The sequence below is a fragment of the Pongo pygmaeus genome, chromosome 19, assembly GCF_028885625.2.
Source record: "Pongo pygmaeus isolate AG05252 chromosome 19, NHGRI_mPonPyg2-v2.0_pri, whole genome shotgun sequence".
NCBI lineage: Eukaryota > Metazoa > Chordata > Mammalia > Primates > Hominidae > Pongo > Pongo pygmaeus.
This window is the reverse complement of record NC_072392.2, coordinates 20,600,145-20,619,294: the sequence shown is the minus strand read 5'-3', so window position 1 is coordinate 20,619,294 and position 19,150 is coordinate 20,600,145. Positions and strand designations below refer to the sequence as shown.

The 19,150-nt window shown below is 50.7% G+C and overlaps 2 protein-coding genes across 11 annotated transcripts in view; one reads left to right on the top strand and one right to left on the bottom strand.

Annotated features, from left to right (window-relative positions):
* MAPK7 (mitogen-activated protein kinase 7) overlaps window positions 1-19,150 on the bottom strand; it is a 34,672-nt gene that overhangs the window by 12,976 nt on the left and 2,546 nt on the right. For 4 of the 8 annotated variants that reach the window (XM_063656214.1, XM_063656210.1, XM_063656212.1 and 1 more), the window contains exons 3-7: window positions 18,810-18,975; window positions 17,068-18,146; window positions 16,294-16,973; window positions 15,814-15,947; window positions 15,219-15,682 (exon numbers count right to left, since the gene is read on the bottom strand). In XM_063656214.1, coding sequence (XP_063512284.1) covers window positions 15,529-15,682; window positions 15,814-15,947; window positions 16,294-16,973; window positions 17,068-18,146; window positions 18,810-18,975 — 2,213 coding nt within the window. In that variant the 3' untranslated portion in view covers window positions 15,219-15,528. Of the gene's footprint in view, window positions 1-15,218; window positions 15,683-15,813; window positions 15,948-16,293; window positions 16,974-17,067; window positions 18,147-18,252; window positions 18,271-18,809; window positions 18,976-19,150 lie in introns of those variants that run through there. The other 4 variants (XM_063656209.1, XM_063656207.1, XM_063656208.1 and 1 more) reach the window with 2 other exon arrangements.
* On the top strand, window positions 11,179-15,315 carry MFAP4 (microfibril associated protein 4). 3 transcript variants are annotated; one of them, XM_054458456.2, is made up of 6 exons: window positions 11,179-11,590; window positions 11,904-11,982; window positions 12,278-12,432; window positions 13,310-13,406; window positions 13,483-13,665; window positions 14,055-15,315. In XM_054458456.2, the coding sequence occupies exons 1-6, from the start codon at window positions 11,585-11,587 to the stop codon at window positions 14,300-14,302; spliced, it is 768 nt and encodes a 255-aa protein (XP_054314431.1). In that variant the 5' UTR covers window positions 11,179-11,584; the 3' UTR covers window positions 14,303-15,315. The 3 variants fall into 3 exon arrangements, with proteins under 3 accessions (XP_054314431.1, XP_054314432.1, XP_063512306.1); XM_054458457.2 differs by having other exon boundaries at window positions 11,514-11,590; window positions 11,961-11,982; XM_063656236.1 differs by having other exon boundaries at window positions 11,549-11,699.

Below are 19,150 nucleotides of genomic sequence, written 5' to 3'. Positions count from 1 at the left end.
CTGCTTCCTGACAATGAGTCTGATGCCAGAAAGAGCAGAGGTTCCCCACCCACATCAGGCAGCCCTGGACTGCTTGACCCTGACTGATGACCCAGTGCCAAAGAGGAGGGAGGTGACCCATGGAGCCCAGGCCATCCCACCCCACCCACAGGGGCCATCAGGGACAGATGATGGTGTCTGAGAACACTCAGGCCATCAGTCCCTCCCCTGCCTCCCACCAATCCATTTTCCACCTGGCAGCCAGCCCAATTTTTTAAAGATGCAAATAAAAATGTGTCCCTCCTCACAGGAAGCCTGCTGTGGTGCTAGGAATCTGGGTGGTAGTTCCCAGGTACACGTTTGTAAAGACTGGTCTACGTCACTCTATGTAACTTAGGCCTCATAATTCTTTTTAAGGAACTTCCACTTGTGGGAAGATGGAGTAGGTATATTTTTTCCTGATTTTCTGCTAAGTACAACTAAAAACCTGGGACATCATGTACAAGACAAACATGAGAAGACTCTGAAAGGTGGAGAAAAGAAGGCAGGAGGGCCAGGGACATCAGGACTGAGGATGGTGGCGACTCTCCTGGGCTTTCTTTTTGTCTCATTATCCTAGAATGGGTACTGGAGAAGCTGGCAGTCTGGAAATGCCAACAGCCACTACAAAAAAAAACCCTCAACAAAACCTGCTATCTGTAGCCAAAGGACCAGGAAAAGGGAGGCCTGGCAAGACAGAAAATTCCTAGGCAATAAACACCTTACTGCAGTCAAATGCCACAGGAAAGTATGCAGCCCCACCCACCCATGCCACAAAGGCTGAATGGGGAGCCTAGACCTCCCCCTGACTAGGCAGTAACGAGGGGTCCCAACATCCCCAGCTGGGTGGTAACAGAGAAGGCCAAGTAGGGAGCCAGGACTTGCATCCCAGCCATTACAGGTGCTCTCCCTGACCTTGCAGTGTTAGTGGAGACCACGTGGGGAGCTGAAACTTGCACCCTGTCCAACAGTAACAGGGAATCCCCCTCTTAAGTGTCAACAGAAGCAAAGTGAGGAACCTGGACTTCTACCCCCACCTGGCAGTACTGAGGCAGTGCCACCCCTTTCCCGGCCAGAGGGGTGTCAGAGGACGCCAGCTAAAACAAGTTTAGGCTGGGTGTGGTGGCTCACACCTGTAATCCCAACACTTAGGGAAGTCAAGGTGGGTGAATCACTTGAGGCCAGGAGTTCCAGACCAGCCTGGGCAACATGGTGAAAGCCCATCTCTACTATCAGGTTGACGTAAAAGTAAGTGTTTTTGCCATTAATGGCAAAGTCGCAATTACTTTTGCACCAACCTAATAAAAATACAAAATTTAGCCAGGCATGATAGCATGTCCCTGTAGTCCCAACTACTCGGGAGGCTGAGGCAGGAGAATAGTTTGAACCCGGGAGGTGGAGGTTGCAGTGAGCCGAGATTACGCCACTGCACTCCAGCCTGGGTGACAGAGCAAGACTCAGTCTCAAACAAACAAACAAACAAACAAAAACCAGGTTTAAATAAGACCCAGCATTTCATAACATAATACAAAATGTCCAAGTTTCAATCAAAAAGTATTAATCATATAAAGAACCAGCAAATCTCAAACCGAATGACAAAGGATAACTGATAGACGCCAACACTGAGATGACTGGGATGTCAGGATTAGCTGACAAAGGTTTAAAATGGCTGTGATAAAATGCTTCAATGAGCAACTGTAAACACACTTGAAACAATGAAAACACAGAAAGCCTCAGCAAAAAAAAAAAAAAAAAAAAAAGGAAAGAAAAGTAAAAGGAAAAAAAAAGAAGGAGCTACAAAGAACCAAATGGAAAGTTTAAAACCAAAAAATACAATAATCAAAATAAAAGCCTCAGTGGATGGGCTCAAGAGCAGAATGGAGAGGACAGAGGGAACCATCAGTGAATTCCAAGACAAAACAATAGAACTACCTAATCTGACAACAGAGAGAAAAAAGACTGGAAAAAATATGAACAGACTCATGGATCTGGGGAACTATCGTACAACAAAGATCTAACATTTGTGTCTCTGGAGTCCTTAGAGGAAAGAAGGAGGGTGAGGCAAAAAGAAGTACTCAAATCAATAATGGCTGAAAACTCCCCAAATTTGATAAGAGACATAAGCCAACAACAGATTAAAAAGGTGAGCAAGCCGGGCTCGGTGGCTCATGCCTGTAATCCCAGCACTTTGGGAGGCCAAGGCGGACGGATCATGAGGTCAGGAGATCGAGACCATCCTGACTAACACGGTGAAACACCGTCTCTACTAAAAATACAAAAAATTAGCCGGGCGTGGTGGCGGGTGCCTGTAGTCCTGGCTACTCAGGAGGCTGAGGCAGGAGAATGGTGTGAACCCAAGAGGCAGAGCTTGCAGTGAGCCGAGACTATGCCACTATACTCCAGCCTGGGTGACAGAGCAAGACTCTGTCTCAAAAAAAAAAAAAAAAAAGGGGTGAGCAAATCCTAATCAGGATAACTCCCAAAAATTCATGGCAAAACACATTATAAATTTCTGAAAACTAAAAACTAAGAAAATAATGTATAAAGCACCTAGGCAAAAATGCTTTATTTATAGGGGGAAAGCAATTTAAACGACAACAAACATCTCTTCAAAAACCATGGAGGCCTAAAAGATGTATCACAATGTTTCTCGGGAAAAAAAAAAAAAAAAAATCTCCAGCCCCACATGATTTCCCTGAAGAATTCTACCAAACTTTTACAAAAGAATTAACACAGGGCCAGGCTCAGTGGCTCATGCCGATAATCCCAGCACTTTGGGAGGCCGAGGACGGAGGATTGCTTAAGCCCAGAAGGGTGAGGCTGCAGGGAGCCATGATCACACCACTGCACTCCAGTCTGGGCGACAGAGTAAGATCCTATCTCAAAAAAAAAAAAAAAAGAATTAAAACTGGTTATATACAATATCTTCCAGAAAATAGAAGGAAAGAAAAGGAAATACTTCCCAATTCATTACAAAGCTATTATGACCCTGTATCAAAACCAAAGATGGTACTAAAAAAAAAAATTCAGACTAATATCCCTCATGAACAGGTGCAAAAATTCTTAACAAAATATTACCAAATAGAATTCAGTAATATAAAAATAATTCTACACTATGACCAAGTGTAATTTATTCTAGAAATGAAAGGTTGGTTCGATATTTGAAAATCAATCAATATAACCCACCAAGTGAATAGGCTAAAGAAGAAAACCCATATGATTATATCAATCAATGTGGAAAAAGTATTTGAAAAAATTCAACACCCCATGAATGATAAATTGTCAGAAAAGTAGGAATACAGGAGAAATTTCTCAACTTGATAAAGAGCACCTACAAAAAACCTACAGGTAACATTATTCCTCACAGTGAAAGACTGAATGCTTGCTTTCTTTTCTTTTTTTTTTGAGACAGGGTCTGACTCTGTCACCGTGGCTGGAGTGCAGTGGTACAATCACAGCTCACTGCAGCCTCAACCTCCTGGGCTCAAGTGATCCTCCCACCTCAGCCTCCCAAAGTGTTGGGATTACAGGCGTGAGTCACCGCACCTAGCCTTGGATGCTTTCTTGCTAAAATCAGGAACGAGGCAATGATATCTCCTCTCATCACTCTTATTCAACGTAGGATTAGAAATTCTAGCCAGTGCAATAAGACCAGAAAAGGAGATAACAGATATACAAATAGGAAAGGATGAAATAAACTTCCCCCTATTTGCAGATGACCTAATTATCTATGTAGAAAATCCTAAGGAATCTACAAAAAGAAGGGGGAAAAAAAGTACTTGACTTCTATAAATATTAACTCAAAGTGGATCACCAACTTAAATGTAAAATTATAAAACTAGAAAAAAATAGAAGATATTTGGGACCTAGGACTAGGCAAAAAGTTGCTAGATATAATACCAAAAACACAATCCATTAAAGTTGATTAATTCAACTTAATCAAAATTTAAAATGTTTGCTCTATAAAAGACTGGCCCTGTTAAGAGGATAAAAAGACAAGCCACAGAATGGGTAAAAATATTTGCAAACCACATAGCTGACAATGCACTAGTATCTAGAATACATAAAGGTCTCTCAAAACTCCAGCAGTAAAAAAAGCAAGTGGTCCAATTAGAACATGGGTTGGGGGAGCGGGTGCAGTGGCTCATGCCTGTAATCCCAGCACACTGGGAGGCTGAGGCCAGAGGATTGCTTGAGTCCCAGGAGTTAGAGACCAGCCTGGGCAACATGGCAAAATCACGTCTCTAAAAAATATACAAAAATTAGCCAAGTGTGGTGGCGCACGCCTGTAGTCCCAGCTACTTGGGAAGCTGAGGTGGGAGGATGGCCTGAACCTAGGAGGTTGAGGCTGCAGTGAGCTGAGACTGCACCACTACACCCAGCCTGGGTGACAGAGCAAGCCCCTGTCTCAAAAAAAAAGAACATGGGCAAAAGACATGAACAGATTTTTCACTGAAAAAGATATACAGATCGCAAACAAGCACATGAAAAGATGTTCAACATCATTTGCTATTAAATAATTCAAATTAAAATCACAAGACATCATTACATATGTATAAGACTAGCTAAAGTAAAAAATAACGACAATACTAAATGCTGGCAAAGATATGGAACAGCAATCATTCATTGCTGGTAGGAATATAAAATGGCACAGATACTTTGGAAGATAGTTTGGCAGTTTTTTACAAAACTAAACATAGTCTTACCATATGATCCAGCAATCATGCTCCTTGGTATTTCCCCAAGTGAGTTGAAAATGTATGTCCACACAAAACCTGTACACAGATGTTTATAGCAGCTTTATTCATAATCACCCAAACTTGGAAGCAACCAAGATGTCCTTTATGAAGTGAATGGATAAATAAACTGTGGTACATCCAGACAATTGCATATTATTCAGTGTTGAAAAGAAGTAAGCTAACACACCATGAGAAGACATGGAGGAAACTTAAATGCATATTACTAAGTGAAAGAAGCCAATATGAAAAGGCTACACATTATTATATGATTCCAGCTATATGACATTCTGGAAAAGATAAAATTATGGAGACACTAAAAAGTTCAGTAGTTGCCAGGGGGTTAGGAGGAGGAAGAGATGGTTGGCAGAGCACAGAGGATTTTTGGGGCAATATATAATACAGGATCAATTTAAGAGATCCAATATCCAACTAATAAAATTATCACAAACAGAACAGAGAAAATGGAGGAAAGAAACAGCCAAAGAAGTAATAGAAAAGAATTTTCTCAGAACTGATGGAAACAAACCTCCACTCGCTGGCCAGCACAGTGAAAGAGAAAAGACTCAACCCCAGGACTCATCAAACACAGGGCTAGGGACTGCTGTTTCTCCTTATACGGCCTCCAAGTACCCCTCTTATCCCAATTACACACATGCATTTGTTTATTTAAAAACAAAAAGACCTCTAATCTGTATGCTTTCTCCCCAGTTACCTAGCATCTACACATCAAAGTAAAATCAGGAACCTAAGTTACATTATCTCAATATACCCTAATCCCAAAGGCCCTTGGGATCAAGTTCAAATGTTTTAGCCTACATTCAACACCCTCCCCATCTCTAATCTGCCTCTTCTCTCTGCCACATCCTGAGCTGCATCAACTGATCTTGTCCCAAACTATAAAAAGGTGGGGAGAGACACTAAATCCCTCCTAAAACCTTCCCCCATGTTACAGAAATAAGACAGTGTTCCCCACCACAAAATGTCTGTGTCTGCCCTTGGACACAGAGTTTGCCATTACCATCTCCACACTACGGCCTTCTGGACTACGGCCTTCTGGACATGCCCTGTTCCAAACTTTGGCCCCACTCCTGCCACCTTCCTGCTTCATTTTTCATAGTACTTATCATTTCACTTTACTTTTCTTTCTCTTCTGTAGCTCCAGGAGGGCTGGAGATTTTGTCTTGTGCACGGTTGCCTATAAAGGGTTAAAGAGTGTCTGGTGCTTCGAAGATGCTTGTTATGGGATGAATCGTGTACCCCAACATTCACACTGAAGCTGTACCATGCAGTACCTTGGAATGCGACTATATTTGGAGATACAGCCTTTAAAGAGGTAGTTAAGGTAAAATGAGGTTACGAGGATGGGCCTGATTCCAATCTGACCTCATATTCCACAGCACCCACTCGAAACACCACATCTGTGTCCTGCCAAATGATGACTGTGCGAGCCCCTGCCCCCTCTCTTCTCTCCACCTCGGGCAGCCCCAGGCTTCACCCCTGTCTTCCAAACAGTCGTTCTCACTTTGCTGCAGCAGCGGCCTCTGGGAAAGGGCCCTTGGGTTTGGGCAGCTCAACCTGTCAACCCAAGCCTGTCCTTCTGGCACACAGCCCCTCTGTCTTGGAGCCCTTTTGCTTGGCCTGGGTTGGGGGGACCCACCGTCTCTTCTCCCTAGGTGCTCTCTGCTTTGATGAGTTTCCTTCAAAAACTCTCCTCAGGCTTCTCTAGCTCCGGATACAGGAGGGTGGATAAAGGAGCAATCTAGCTGCCTGCCAGCAAGACACACAGGGAGGTGTCTGCACCTGCAAAGAGTATAGGGGTCTTGTCCTTAGCTGTTGTCCAAAACAACAGAAAATGCTCCACTCCACAGGCTGCTGTGCTTTTAGAGGAAACCAAAGTAAGACCTTGAGTCAGTCAGGGTCCTCTCAGGAAACAAAGGGTGAACTCAGCTGTTCGAGTTTGTTTTTTTTTTTTATTCAGATAATTTAATGAAGGGACTATTTACTTGGGTGTGAACATTAAGAAAACCAACATGGGGCATTGAGGCATCCTGGGGCTAGCAAGGATGACAGCCCTCATCATCCCAGCCTGAGGGGCAAGGGGAGGAAACAGAGTTACTGGAGACAGTGAGGGAGGTTATGGCAGGAGATGTCATCAGGAGGTGGGGGGGAGGGGCGGGGGGGACAGCGGGCACAGCTACAGCCAAAACTGCAGTGCTCATCAGGACAGGAGCCGGGCAGAAATACTTCAACCTCTCTCTTCTCCCATCTCCTGCTGGTGTCTCCCATTAGTCAAACCCAGCTGGAAGCCAGGGGCCATGGAAACTCAGCGATGTCCTCCCTACAGGGCAGCCCCCCCACCGGGCACAGAGGAGGATGTGGGTGGATCAGGGAACGCAGAGAACAACCAGCACAGGCCTAACCCAGGGACGGAAGCCATACCAACTTGAGCAAATATCCTACCAAAATGACATCGAGGGAGCACAGGGGGTCATCCGTTTTTACTGAGCCATCTGGGTTTGACAATATTACAGCGTACGTTACAATGACTATTACAGAGGGTATTTAGTGGAGACTCTTTTGTACACCTGCAGCCACTTCCCCTCCTAATCTCACACTCGTTTTCTGTATTATAATCAGGAATGCCTCTCTCCCTGAATCAGTCCAGTTTCCATCAAGTAACACTCAGCTTAAAACAACTTGAGTAGGATTTAATAAAAGGACTATTTGCTGAGGTGTAAGCAGGAGATGGCCCCCTATCTCTGGGCTGGTAACACCAGGGCTGTCAACACCCCTAGACCTGAAGTGGCAGAGGAGGAAGGAGTCGCCCACAGTGAGTCAGGAGGCTGTATGGAGATGGCTACCTGGCAGGACTTGAGACTGCTGGCTGAGAAACAAAACCAGCCTGTGGGGACTCTACAAGGAAGGGAATGAATATTCCTACTTCATTCTCCTTCCCGCTGAATCCTGATAGGCTCCTCATTGGCTGGACCCAATCAGAAACCAGAGGGTGAGGCTGGCCTTCCGGGGCCCAGGGCACTATGGAGAAAGGTGGGGAGGCAAATGAAAGGTGTCCAACTGCACTCCCCCTGCCAAGGGATGCATAAAACAACCCAAGCAAGGCCAGTGGGATGGGCCCTCCTCACTCCTGGAATCTGGCAGACAGACAAAGCCATAGCCCTGTGCATTGAGCAGCATCAACCCGACATTATCCCACCACAGGACCCCCACTGAGCGCCTGCTTTCCAGAGCCCAGGGCAGCCTCAGCTCCCACACACCCCTAGTCTAGACTCCCAGCAAAGCCTCCCGACAAAGTCAGAGTTAGTGTCTGTTGTTGGCAATGACAGAATCTAGACACAAACATCTTCATGCATGTGAGTTGGGGGTCTCTTTCAAAAACATCAGCAGGCAGAGCAAACTGATCACCGGGAGGGCTGAGAACCAAGCTCAGGGCTTTGCAGCCCGAGCCTAAGCCAGTGTCACTCAGCATTGTGCTTGCCAAGCCACCACCAACCACCCAGAGAAACTAGGACCCAGACAGCACTGGGGTCACCATCGCCCCAGGAATGGATTCTTCCTGCTCTTGCTTCTCAAATCACTTTCTCCCAAAATGAAGCCCAGGACTGTGCATTTTATCAGCTAAACCAAGGCCATGTGCCTTCAATCAAACTGCAAGGAACCCTGGAAATGTGAACACCCAGCACTCTAGTTAGGAAAGGAACACCCCAAACGTGGGAAGAGGTTTCCCAACCTGGGCAGCCAACAAGTAATGTCCCCCAGCTGCATCTGTAGCCTCTTCAACATGTCAGAGTATTTCCTCCAGACAACATCTTAGAAGGATTACCGACTCTGGGTATGCTATTACCAAATTTCTTTCCCACAAAAGTTAAACTAATTTCCAGCCACATCCAGTGAACACAGTGCCTGCTTTGCTGCACCCACACACATTATTAAATTTTTTAAGGAAAAACTAATTGGCAAAATGTAATTGATACCTCGTATCTTAATTCTCTCTTTTCTAGGGGGAGAAGGAGTTTCTATGTTTGTTCATTAGTGGTATTCTCCAAAAGTCTTCAATACTTGACTTTGGACCATTTTAGTATTTGTTTTGATGACTGATTTTTTTTCATTATTTTCCCTTTTATAGACTTGTGTTAAAATTAGCTGGCATTTGCTGAAAGAAGAGATCAGGATTAGATTCAGCTGTGTGTAACAGGAAAAAAAAAACACACCAGACACTTAAAGTACATAGAAGTTTCTTTTTCTCCTGCATAAAAAAGGCCTAGAGGAGGGCAGTCCAGGGCTGTTTTTGGACCGACACCACAAAGTCGTGAGAGGCTTTGCCAGTTCCTCCTCTGCCATTCCCTGATGAGGCCTCATCTTCCTCATCCCCACTGTCCAAGGTGGCAGCTAGAGCTCCAGCCATCACATCCAGCAGGACAGAGGGCAGGATGAAGAGGGACAAGCCACCTACCTTTACAACATACCTGTTGGCATCTTATTGGCCAAAATTCAGATGTGTGACCTCACCTAGCTACAAGGGAGGCTGGACAATGAGCCCAGATAAAAATCAGGATCTTACTACTGACGACTAAGGGAAGAATGAGTAGTGAGAGCCAGCCAACTGTCTCTTCCACAGGCAAGGATACAAGCTGTGTTGAAGACAACCCATTCATATGAGAATCATGATGTTTATGATGACGATGACGATAGCTAATATTTACTAAATAGCTGCCATTTGTAGGCACTGTTCTAGGAACTTGATATGTATTACTTAATCCTTACCACACCCCTATGAAGTAAATACTATGACTATCCTCATTTTACAGAGGAGGAAACCAAGGCACAGAGAGACTAGGTAATTTTTGCAAGGTCACCCAGCTAACAGACAACAGAACCTAGATTTGAACTGAGGTAGCCTGACACAAGACACAACTATGAATAGAGGCAATCACAGAACCAAGTCAGGGAGGCCAACTGGGGCTTTGCCAAGGGGCTTATCTATTGACTCAGGAGTGGAGAGATGGGACCTAAGCCAGAGCTGCCTCATCACTTTGCCTTTGAATATTTCATGTGTTCATCCATTCAACACAAATGTCCTTTTGTAATACACCTTACATTTGCAATTCACTGTCCAAAATCTGTGCTTGCCACTCCTTGTGGGGCAGATACTGTATCCTCAGCAGCCAGCATTAGCCTATAGCACAGCGCTCAAAAGATATCTGTGAGCCAGGTGTGGTGGCCCTGTAGTCCCAGCTTCTCGGGAGACTAAGGTGGGAAGAACATTTGAGGCCAGTTCAAGACCAGCCTGGGCAACATAGGGAGACCCCCCCATCTCTACAAAAAAAATTAAAAATTGGCTGGTGTGGTGGCACACCTGTAGTCCTAGCTCCTTAGGAGGCTGAGGTGGGAGGATCACTTGAGCCCAGGAGCCTGAGGCTGCAGTGAGCTATGATTGCACTTGGGCAACAGGGCAAGGCCCTGACTCTAGTATCTTATCTATATATAGATATAAATACGTGAGTGACTGTGCATGTACATATCAAGCCTACTCTGTGCCAGGCTCTGTGATGGGCACTAAGCATGCAGAAATGAGACACAGACCCCGCTCACTGGCCCTTATGGCCAACAAAAGGAGGCAGATGAGCGGGCACCACAGGGAGCAGCACAAAAGAGTGGGGACCTCCATGGTGAAAAGTCTGGAGTGGCTGCACTGTAGTTTATGAGTCACAGCAATAAGGGACAAGGTCCTCAAGGTAGGCCAGAGACAGACTTGAAATTCCTTTCATGTCCAAGGTGAAAAACCTCGCCTCAGCCCTGAGGCAATAGGGAGCCATGAGGCTTAAGCAGGGTGACATAATCTGAGAGGCCATCTAGAACAACTCTCCTGGTAGTGTGCCAAGGATAGGAGGAGAGAGCCCAGAAAGTAGGGAGATTCAGATGAAGTAGAGTCTGGGAGGTGTGGGAGCCAAAGTGAAGGGTTTGGAAGAAGAAAGGAGGGGTGGAGTGAGGAGACACAAAAGAGGTCCCATAACCGGTGCATGTGAGCCAGACAGATGGGCCAGGGAACTGTGGGAGGGGAAAAGAGTGGGCCTGAGGTGGCCAGAGTGAGGGGGGGCTGGGGAGGGGGGCTGGAGAGGGGCCCTGGCCTGAGCTGGGGCAGACAGAGCAGTTGGACGCCAGCAGCCTTGTGCTCATGGCTCAGAAATGTCCCAGGCCTGCCAAGAAACTGCTGCCTCTGTCCCCCCACCAGCCCCAGCCAGGCTCCCACATCAGGAGCTCTGAAACTGTCCCCTCAGCCTTCTGCTTCCCCAGAGCAGGCCTCCCCTCCCCAGAAGCCAGGCATATGACACCCCCACTCTCCCTCAGCCCTCCCCCTCAATGGCTGATGAAACACAGGCCAGGGAAGGAGGGGAAAGAATAAACAGACATCTGCGGGGGGGCCCATCAGGAAGTAGGGGGCAGGCTGCGGCGGGCTGGGGCTGCCTGGGGGTGCCAGGGGGCCCACAGGTCTAGCGGGGTGGGTGGCAGATGGCGGATAGCGGATGGAGCGGGATCCAGGGAACAGTGGGAGCCAGCAGGGAGTTAACGTCTGCAGTACTTTGCCCAACAGGACTAATGAGACACAGGTGGTCCCCTGGCTCCAGCCCCACCTCCCAGCCCCCTGATAGTGTAAACTGATGCTGGTTGTCTGGGGTGGGGAGAGGGGGGTTCTGCAGCTACGGGAAGGGGGGCGGGGCTGGGGAGGCTGGCGGGGGCCCAGCACATAACTCTGGGCGGTTGCAGTCTGGGGCCGCAGACACCCAGCCACTCTGAGCAGAACTGACAGCATGAAGGTACGGGGCCCAGGGTGGGGGGACTCATAGCATGGGGGAACTGAGCCCACTCCAGAGGCCCCTGGCCACAGAGGGGACTATGAAGGCACAAGGAGTTCTCTTGAAACTCGTAAGCTATGAGGGTACATAGCCTGTCCCAGAGAATGGGGTTACTTGGCGGGCGGGGTGGGGGGGCGGGGAAGAGGGGCCAAACGGCAGGAGAGGGATTCAGGCAAGGGCAGTATGTGCACGCATGGTGGGGGCAAATGCAAAGAGAACAGGGGGTCTCTGGAGCTGGGAAGGGGCTGCGCTGACCCTGTCTGCCCATCGCCAGGCCCTCCTGGCCCTGCCGCTGCTGCTGCTTCTCTCCACGCCCCCGTGTGCCCCCCAGGTCTCCGGGATCCGAGGAGATGGTAAGCAGCCCCACACTCACAGACGCGGCCTGGGCCACAGGTTGGGCAAGAAGAGGCTGGACTGTCAGAACAGACTGTCAGGGCCGAGCCCCAGCTCTACAGGACTCAGGTTCCTCCTTTACAAAATGGGGCAGATGGATGACATGAGCATTGCTCATCTCCCTTGAAGAAATCTTCCACGACTCCTTGTGTCAAAGTCCCCCAGCCCCAGGGACTGAGGCAAACCTTGGGGTGCTGAGGTGTCAGTGATGCCATGATCCCACTCTCCTCACTGTCCCCATGTCCCTACCCCCAGCTCTGGAGAGGTTTTGCCTTCAGCAACCCCTGGACTGTGACGACATCTATGCCCAGGGCTACCAGTCAGACGGCGTGTACCTCATCTACCCCTCGGGCCCCAGTGTGCCTGTGCCCGTCTTCTGTGACATGACCACCGAGGGCGGGAAGTGGACGGTGAGTGGGAGGAGGGAACGGAGGCCAGAGCTGGTTCTAATCCCAGCCCTGTGACCCTGGGCTTCACATATGTGAACCTCAGTTTCTTCATCTTTAAAATGGGGATAATGATATCCACAGCACAGCTTCTGAGCAGCTGCCAACACTTAATTCTAAGTGCCTGAGGCAGGTGTTTGTTTGTTTTGAGGCGGAGTCTCACTCTGTCATCCAGGCTTGAGTGCAGTGGCTCCATCTCAGGAACCTCCACCTCCCAGGTTCAAAAGATTCTCCTGCCTCAGGCTCCCGAGTAGCTGGGATTACAGGCATGTGCCACCATGCCCAGCTAATTTTTTTTATTTTTAGTAGAGATGAGGTTTCACCATGTTGGCCAAGCTGGCCTTGAACTCCTGACCTCAGGTGATCCGCCCGCCTCAGCCTCCCAAAGTGCTGAGATAATAGGCGTGAGCTGAGGTAGGTTAATGCACATAAGGTTAATGCACATGAGATGAGTAGGTGCCCAGCTGAGGTAGGTTAATGCACATAAGCCTCACAATAATCCTGGGAAGTAGTGAGGAGCTAAAGCCCAGAGAGGTGAAGTAACTTGCCCAGATCCCACAGCTAGGCACTCGAACTCTAGAACGCCTCCCTCTTAGCCTCTTTCCTGCCTCTATACGAAACCGGGTATGAAGAGCCCAGGTGGGTGCTGGCAACTGCTCCACAGGGGGCCTGGTGCCAATGTGGATGTTGTTTTAGCAACCCTACTCCCACTACCCCCCCAACTCAGTCCTTTAACAAACTGGCCACAGCATCACAGGGTCCATGCTTGAGGTGGGCAGGGCAGGACCAGAACCCTGCCCATTGGACCCTTGATGATCCAGTCTCATCTTCTCTGCTCCAGGTTTTCCAGAAGAGATTCAATGGCTCAGTGAGTTTCTTCCGCGGCTGGAATGACTACAAGCTGGGCTTCGGCCGTGCCGATGGAGAGTACTGGCTGGGTAAGGCAGGGACTAGGTGGGCTGAGGGGCTGCCCCAGGGCCAGGTCCTTGTTGACCAGCTGCCCCTCCTCCCCAGGGCTGCAGAACATGCACCTCCTGACACTGAAGCAGAAGTACGAGCTGCGAGTGGACTTGGAGGACTTTGAGAACAACACAGCCTATGCCAAGTATGCTGACTTTTCCATCTCCCCGAACGCAGTCAGCGCAGAGGAGGATGGCTACAGCCTCTTTGTGGCAGGCTTCGAGGATGGCGGGGCAGGTATAACCCGCTGTTAGCTTTAGGAGGGGCTGCGAGGGGAAAGAAGGCAGGGCTCGCCCCGCCTAGTCAGCCCCAACCTCCTTCAGGCCCCTCCTTCAACCCTCCTGGGTCTGGAAGGGCCACAGCTGGCTCCAAACCAGCTCAAACCAGCTTGGGCCTCAGCCCTGGGGAGCAGCCATCCTGGCCCTGCTCCAGGCAACTCTGTGGCGGAGCAGCTGTTTCTCTTCATTGCAGAAGCACATCTACCCAACATCTGGCTCAGGGAGGGTGCCCCCATCCCTCCAGGCTGCCACATGATATCTCTCACAGTCGTCATTGTCACCCTCTCCAGGCCAGCTCGGGGCTCAATTCCCTGCCTCAGCAGCCCCAACCCTTCTCTCCTCTGCCAGGTGACTCCCTGTCCTACCACAGTGGCCAGAAGTTCTCTACCTTCGACCGGGACCAGGACCTCTTTGTGCAGAACTGCGCAGCTCTCTCCTCAGGAGCCTTCTGGTTCCGCAGCTGCCACTTCGCCAACCTCAATGGCTTCTACCTAGGTGGCTCCCACCTCTCTTATGCCAATGGCATCAACTGGGCCCAGTGGAAGGGCTTCTACTACTCCCTCAAACGCACCGAGATGAAAATCCGCCGGGCCTGAGGGGCTGGCCCCCTCAGGCCCCTTTCCTCCCCTGGACACCCATGGTCTCCATGAGTGCTCCCTCTGCTGCCCGTGATGCATGCTTCTGCTGATTCCTGAGCACCAACTCCTTACAAGGGGGCCTTGTGGCTCTCAGCCATGCCTCATCCCTGTCACACACCCAGGGCATCCATTCCTAAGCCAGACCCGGCTCCCCTACACCTGAAGTTATGCTGCCAGCAGCTCCCCAGGCCTCTTCCGAGAGGCACATGGTTCTAGCCTGGACCTGGCTGGGCTCCATGAGAATGAGTTACCTCCACCCTGTCCCAACAGCTGACAGCCAGGAGCCACTCTCCCAGCTGCAGGCCTTTGTGGTCCATCTTGTCCCGCTTCCTCACTGTGGACCCCTGTCTGGGCCACCCTAGTGTGCTAAGCTGAGCAGTGCAGTGTGAACAGGGCCCATGGTGTATTCTAGGCCACAGCCCAGCACTCTTCTGGCTACTCTCAAACCATGTCCCATCTTCAGCCTCCCTCCCACCAACTTACTCCCCTGTGGTGAGTACCGTGGAACCCCAGCTCACCTCACTATCATACTCAGCTTTCCCTGATGGCCCATCCCAGCCCCTGAAGCTCTATGCCAAGAACACAGCTACCGCACACCACCCTGAAACAGCCACAGCCAAGGTAGGCATGCATATGAGGTCTTCCCCATACCCTCTGGGGGTTGAGAGGTTTAGCCACATGAGGGAGCAGAGGACAATCTCTGCAGGGCTGGGAGTGGGTAGGGACTGAAGGTCTCAATAAACCTTCAGAACCTGAATGAACTGGCTTCATACACACGAACATATTTGCTTATCCCCCAAATGTAGGCACCTGGCTCCTCCTTGCTCCCCTACTGATGGTGTCCTACCCCGAACTCCAAAAATTACACCTGGAGTCAGGTGCAGAAGGGAACCTTGTATTTCACAGGCCTCATTTTGATGGCAAAAAAACAGTGTAATAACATAATAATAATAAAAATATAATACTGAAAAGGATTGTTCAGGGGGAGTTGGGGTCTCCCGATCCTGCCATGGCTCGGTGGTGGCTCAGGTGGCTGCTTAAGGCTGAAAGGTGGGTCTGAGATGAACCTGCAGAATAATCCAAGCCGAGCCTCACCTGCTGGGTCCAGGGCTAAAGCCTTTGAGAATGCTCCCATGGATCCTGGAACTAGGTCTACCGTGGCAGCAAGGCACAGGCTGTGGGCCTCAGGGGTCCTGGAGGTCAGGCAGGTCAGCCAGCAGCATTGGGGAGTCCATCTGGATCTCACGCTGCAGGGACTCAATATCGGCAGGGTTCATGCCATGGCCTTCGAGCCAGTCAGCAAGCAGGGAGGCTGAGAGAGAGGCTGAATCTGCCTGGCTGCAGGGGAAGGGAAGGGAGGGGTACTATTAGCCTAGGCTGGACCCTCACTCATCCCACAGGTGCACGTCTCCTGCACCAGGAACCTCTCCCCACAGTCCCAGTCTAGGAGCTCAGTCCAGCCACCTTACCCATCCTGTGGCGCATCAGCCACGCCCATGTCGAAAGACTGGTTTAAGAATTCCTCCAGGTCAAAGCCAACACCGTAGCCAGCCCCACTGCCCTTTGGTGTGCCTGAGAACACGGGGGGCAGTGGGTCCTCCACCTGCAGGGAATGACAGGTTACAATGCAGACAGACTGAGGTCTGCAGGCTACCCTGTCCCAATGCTGCTGACTACTCCACCTGGATATCTGGGAGTGCTAACACTAGTCTCGGCAGTCAGTGAGTGCTGGCTGGCCCCATCTCTGGGCTAGGCACTTTCCAGGCCATATCTAACTTGTCTCCTAACAACCTCTTCATTGCCATTATGCTCCTTCTGTGAGCAAGGAGACACATTCAGAGATAAAGCCCCATCTGCTGCTCAGTTTTTGTGGAACACGGACCACTTCTTGAACCCATTTTCCTTTGGCCCACGCCCAGGTGTCCCCATGGACTGTGCCTCCCTCTCACCTGTGACTTAGATAGCTGCTGGGTCACAAGATTGACATCAGGTGACTCTGACATGGAAGACTGAGGGGCTCCCGCGGCGTCTGGAGGTGGCAGGCCAGGTGGGAAGTAAGGCAAAACTCCTGGGGTGCTGGAGCCAGGCAGCCCAGGGGGTGGCACAAGGGACTGGGGAGCCAGGAGGCTGGTGGAGGTGGCAATCTGGGGTGGCGCAGGGACAGGGATGGGCCCAGGAGTGCCAGTGGGGTGGGGTGCAGGGCCAGGGGGTGGGCAGGCAGGCTGGGGTACAGGGCCAGAGGTAGAGCCCGCAGGTTGTGGTTGCGGGCCAGTGGGCTGGGCTACAGGGCCAGGAGGAGGACTGGTAGGTTGGGCTGGGGTTGGCGTTGGCACTGGGGCAGGGGCCGGCACAGAGGTGGGGGCTGGGGCTGGGGGCCGGGCCATTCGAGTCCAGCGTTCCAACAGGCTTCTGTCATTGTCACTGAGCACTAGTCCAGCCAAGGGGTCAGTGGAGGGGCCCCCAGAGGCCCCAGCCCCCCGTTCCTTTCGTTCCCGCTCCTGCCGCCGTTTCTCCCGCTCCTTGGCTCGTTCTTGCCGCCTCCGCCGCTTCTCCTCCCGCTCCCGCTGGCGCTCCTGGGCTGTCACCGGCTTCCGAGGCTCAGGAGCCTCCAGGGGTGCGCTGGGGCCATCTGCGGGGAAGTTGGGCAGGGGAGAAGGTAAAAGCCTGAAGCCTTGTCCAAGTCCAAGTCTCCCCTCTGCCCACCCGACCTGCCCACAAGGCACCTCTGAGCCGGCTCCTCAAAGACTTGAGCAGGGCAGCTTTAAGGGCAGCCTTAGTATTGTCTGAGATGGCACCCTCTTTCTTCGGTGGGGTAGGCTCACTGGCTGGTGGGGGTGGCTGCAGGGTCAGATCAATGGTGTCAGGTGCAGGGCCGGGGCACGGTGGCGGGGCTGGTGGTGGAGACTCCATGGCACAGTCCCCACTGGGAGCCCAGGGACTGGGCATTTCAACATCTGGACAGCCAGGCTCACTAGCCACAGGCTGTAGAGAAGGCTGGAAGCGGATCTGTTGGCGGATGCCCTCACGCCTTGCATGGAAGTCCTCAATTTCAGCCACAATGGCCTCCTTAATGCGCTCCCGAGTGAGGGCTTCACGGTCAAAAGCAAAGTCAAAGGGCGGGGCACAGTCAGGCTCATCATCAGGATCATGGTACTTGGCCAGGAAAGGGTGGCGAAGGGCAGCAGCTGCTGAGATGCGGGCGCTGGGCTCAAAACGCAGCATGCGACCCAGCAGTGATAGGGCCTGGCGGTCGGCACCTGGGTACACTGTCTCCCAGGGCACAGGCTGGCGTGGTGGCAAGCTCTGGATATAGGCCCGCACCCTCTCAGCCCCCACAGCCTGAATCACAGCTGGTGATGGGGTACCCAGCACCATCATGATGAGCTGTAGCTGGTGTACGTAGTTTTTGCCTGGGAAGAGCTGGCGCCGGGCCAGCATCTCACCAAAGATGCAGCCCACAGACCAGAGGTCAATAGCCTGTGTATACTCATGCAAAGAGAGCATGAGCTCGGGCGCACGGTACCAGCGCGTGGCCACATACTCAGTCATGAAGTACTGATGTTCAGCGGGCGAGGTGCACAGGCCACGAGCCATACCAAAGTCACCAATCTTCAGCTCACAGTTCTCATTCACCAATAGGTTGGAAGGCTTGAGGTCACGGTGGATGACCTGAGCCGAGTGCATGTACTTCAGGCCCCGCAGCAGTTGGTACAAGAAGTAGCGCACGTGTTCCAGTGTGAGGGGCTGTGAGGAGTGGATGATCTGGTGGAGGTCGCTTTCCATCAGGTCCAGGACCACGTAGCTGGAAGGGGAAGGAAGGAGAGAAGCATGGGTTGGCCTGATCACACTCCAGGGACAAGTCCCATCCTCACCACACCCTTCCGATTCCAGACAGGTAACAGCCTTACCCTGGGACCCCGTAGGGGCTGATGGCATGGTATGGAAGAAGAGCATCACGTTTTAGATTCTCTACGACTTTTCCATGAACTTGGTTAAATCACTTTTGTCTCCAGACCTAGTTTCCCCATCAGATAAAAGATGGGGTTGGACTACACCAGGGCTGGCCAATAGGTTTCCTTTTGGGGCTATCTCCATTGTTTGGTAGTGGCAGCTTGAAGAACTATGATGAAAATTGACCAGGCTTGTCCACTGTCTGTAGGAAAGTGTTCTGTGATTGATTAGTGAAGTCTGCTATGGGAATAGGAGGATGTGGTCATAGTAGGAATGTCCTACATTTGACATCCTATATACTAAGATTCTATAAAACTGTAAAATCATCTGTACACTTCTTGAGGAATAACAGTTGTCCCTGGCAAAACTCTAAAGGAGAACTGGTCCTAGAACTGCGGGAATTTTCCCAGCCTGCTTCAGATTAGATTCAGCTGCCTTTCCAGAACTTCAGCAACATGGTTGCAGCCTTCAGAAAAGTCCCAAGTCTGGCTCCCTCTCCCATCCCGCTTCTTACACAGATTTGAATTCGCCATAGGGCACAGTGGGCCTCAGGATGTCCTTGATGGCGATGATGTTGTCGTGCTTAAAGTGCTTGAGGATCTTCAGCTCCCTGAGGGTCCGCTTGGCATTGGTCACCACATCGAAGGCATTAGGGATCTTCTTGATGGCCACCTGCTGGCCTGAGGAGCAGGGAACAGGGACATACCAGAGGATACCTTGGAGAAACTGCAGAGTCGACTCAGCCCCTATCAACACCTCCCTTCTAGGATGCAAATGACAACAGCTACCAAATACTGGGTACCTACTATGTGCCAAGCCCTGTGCTAAGCATGCTACCTACATTATTAAATGTTA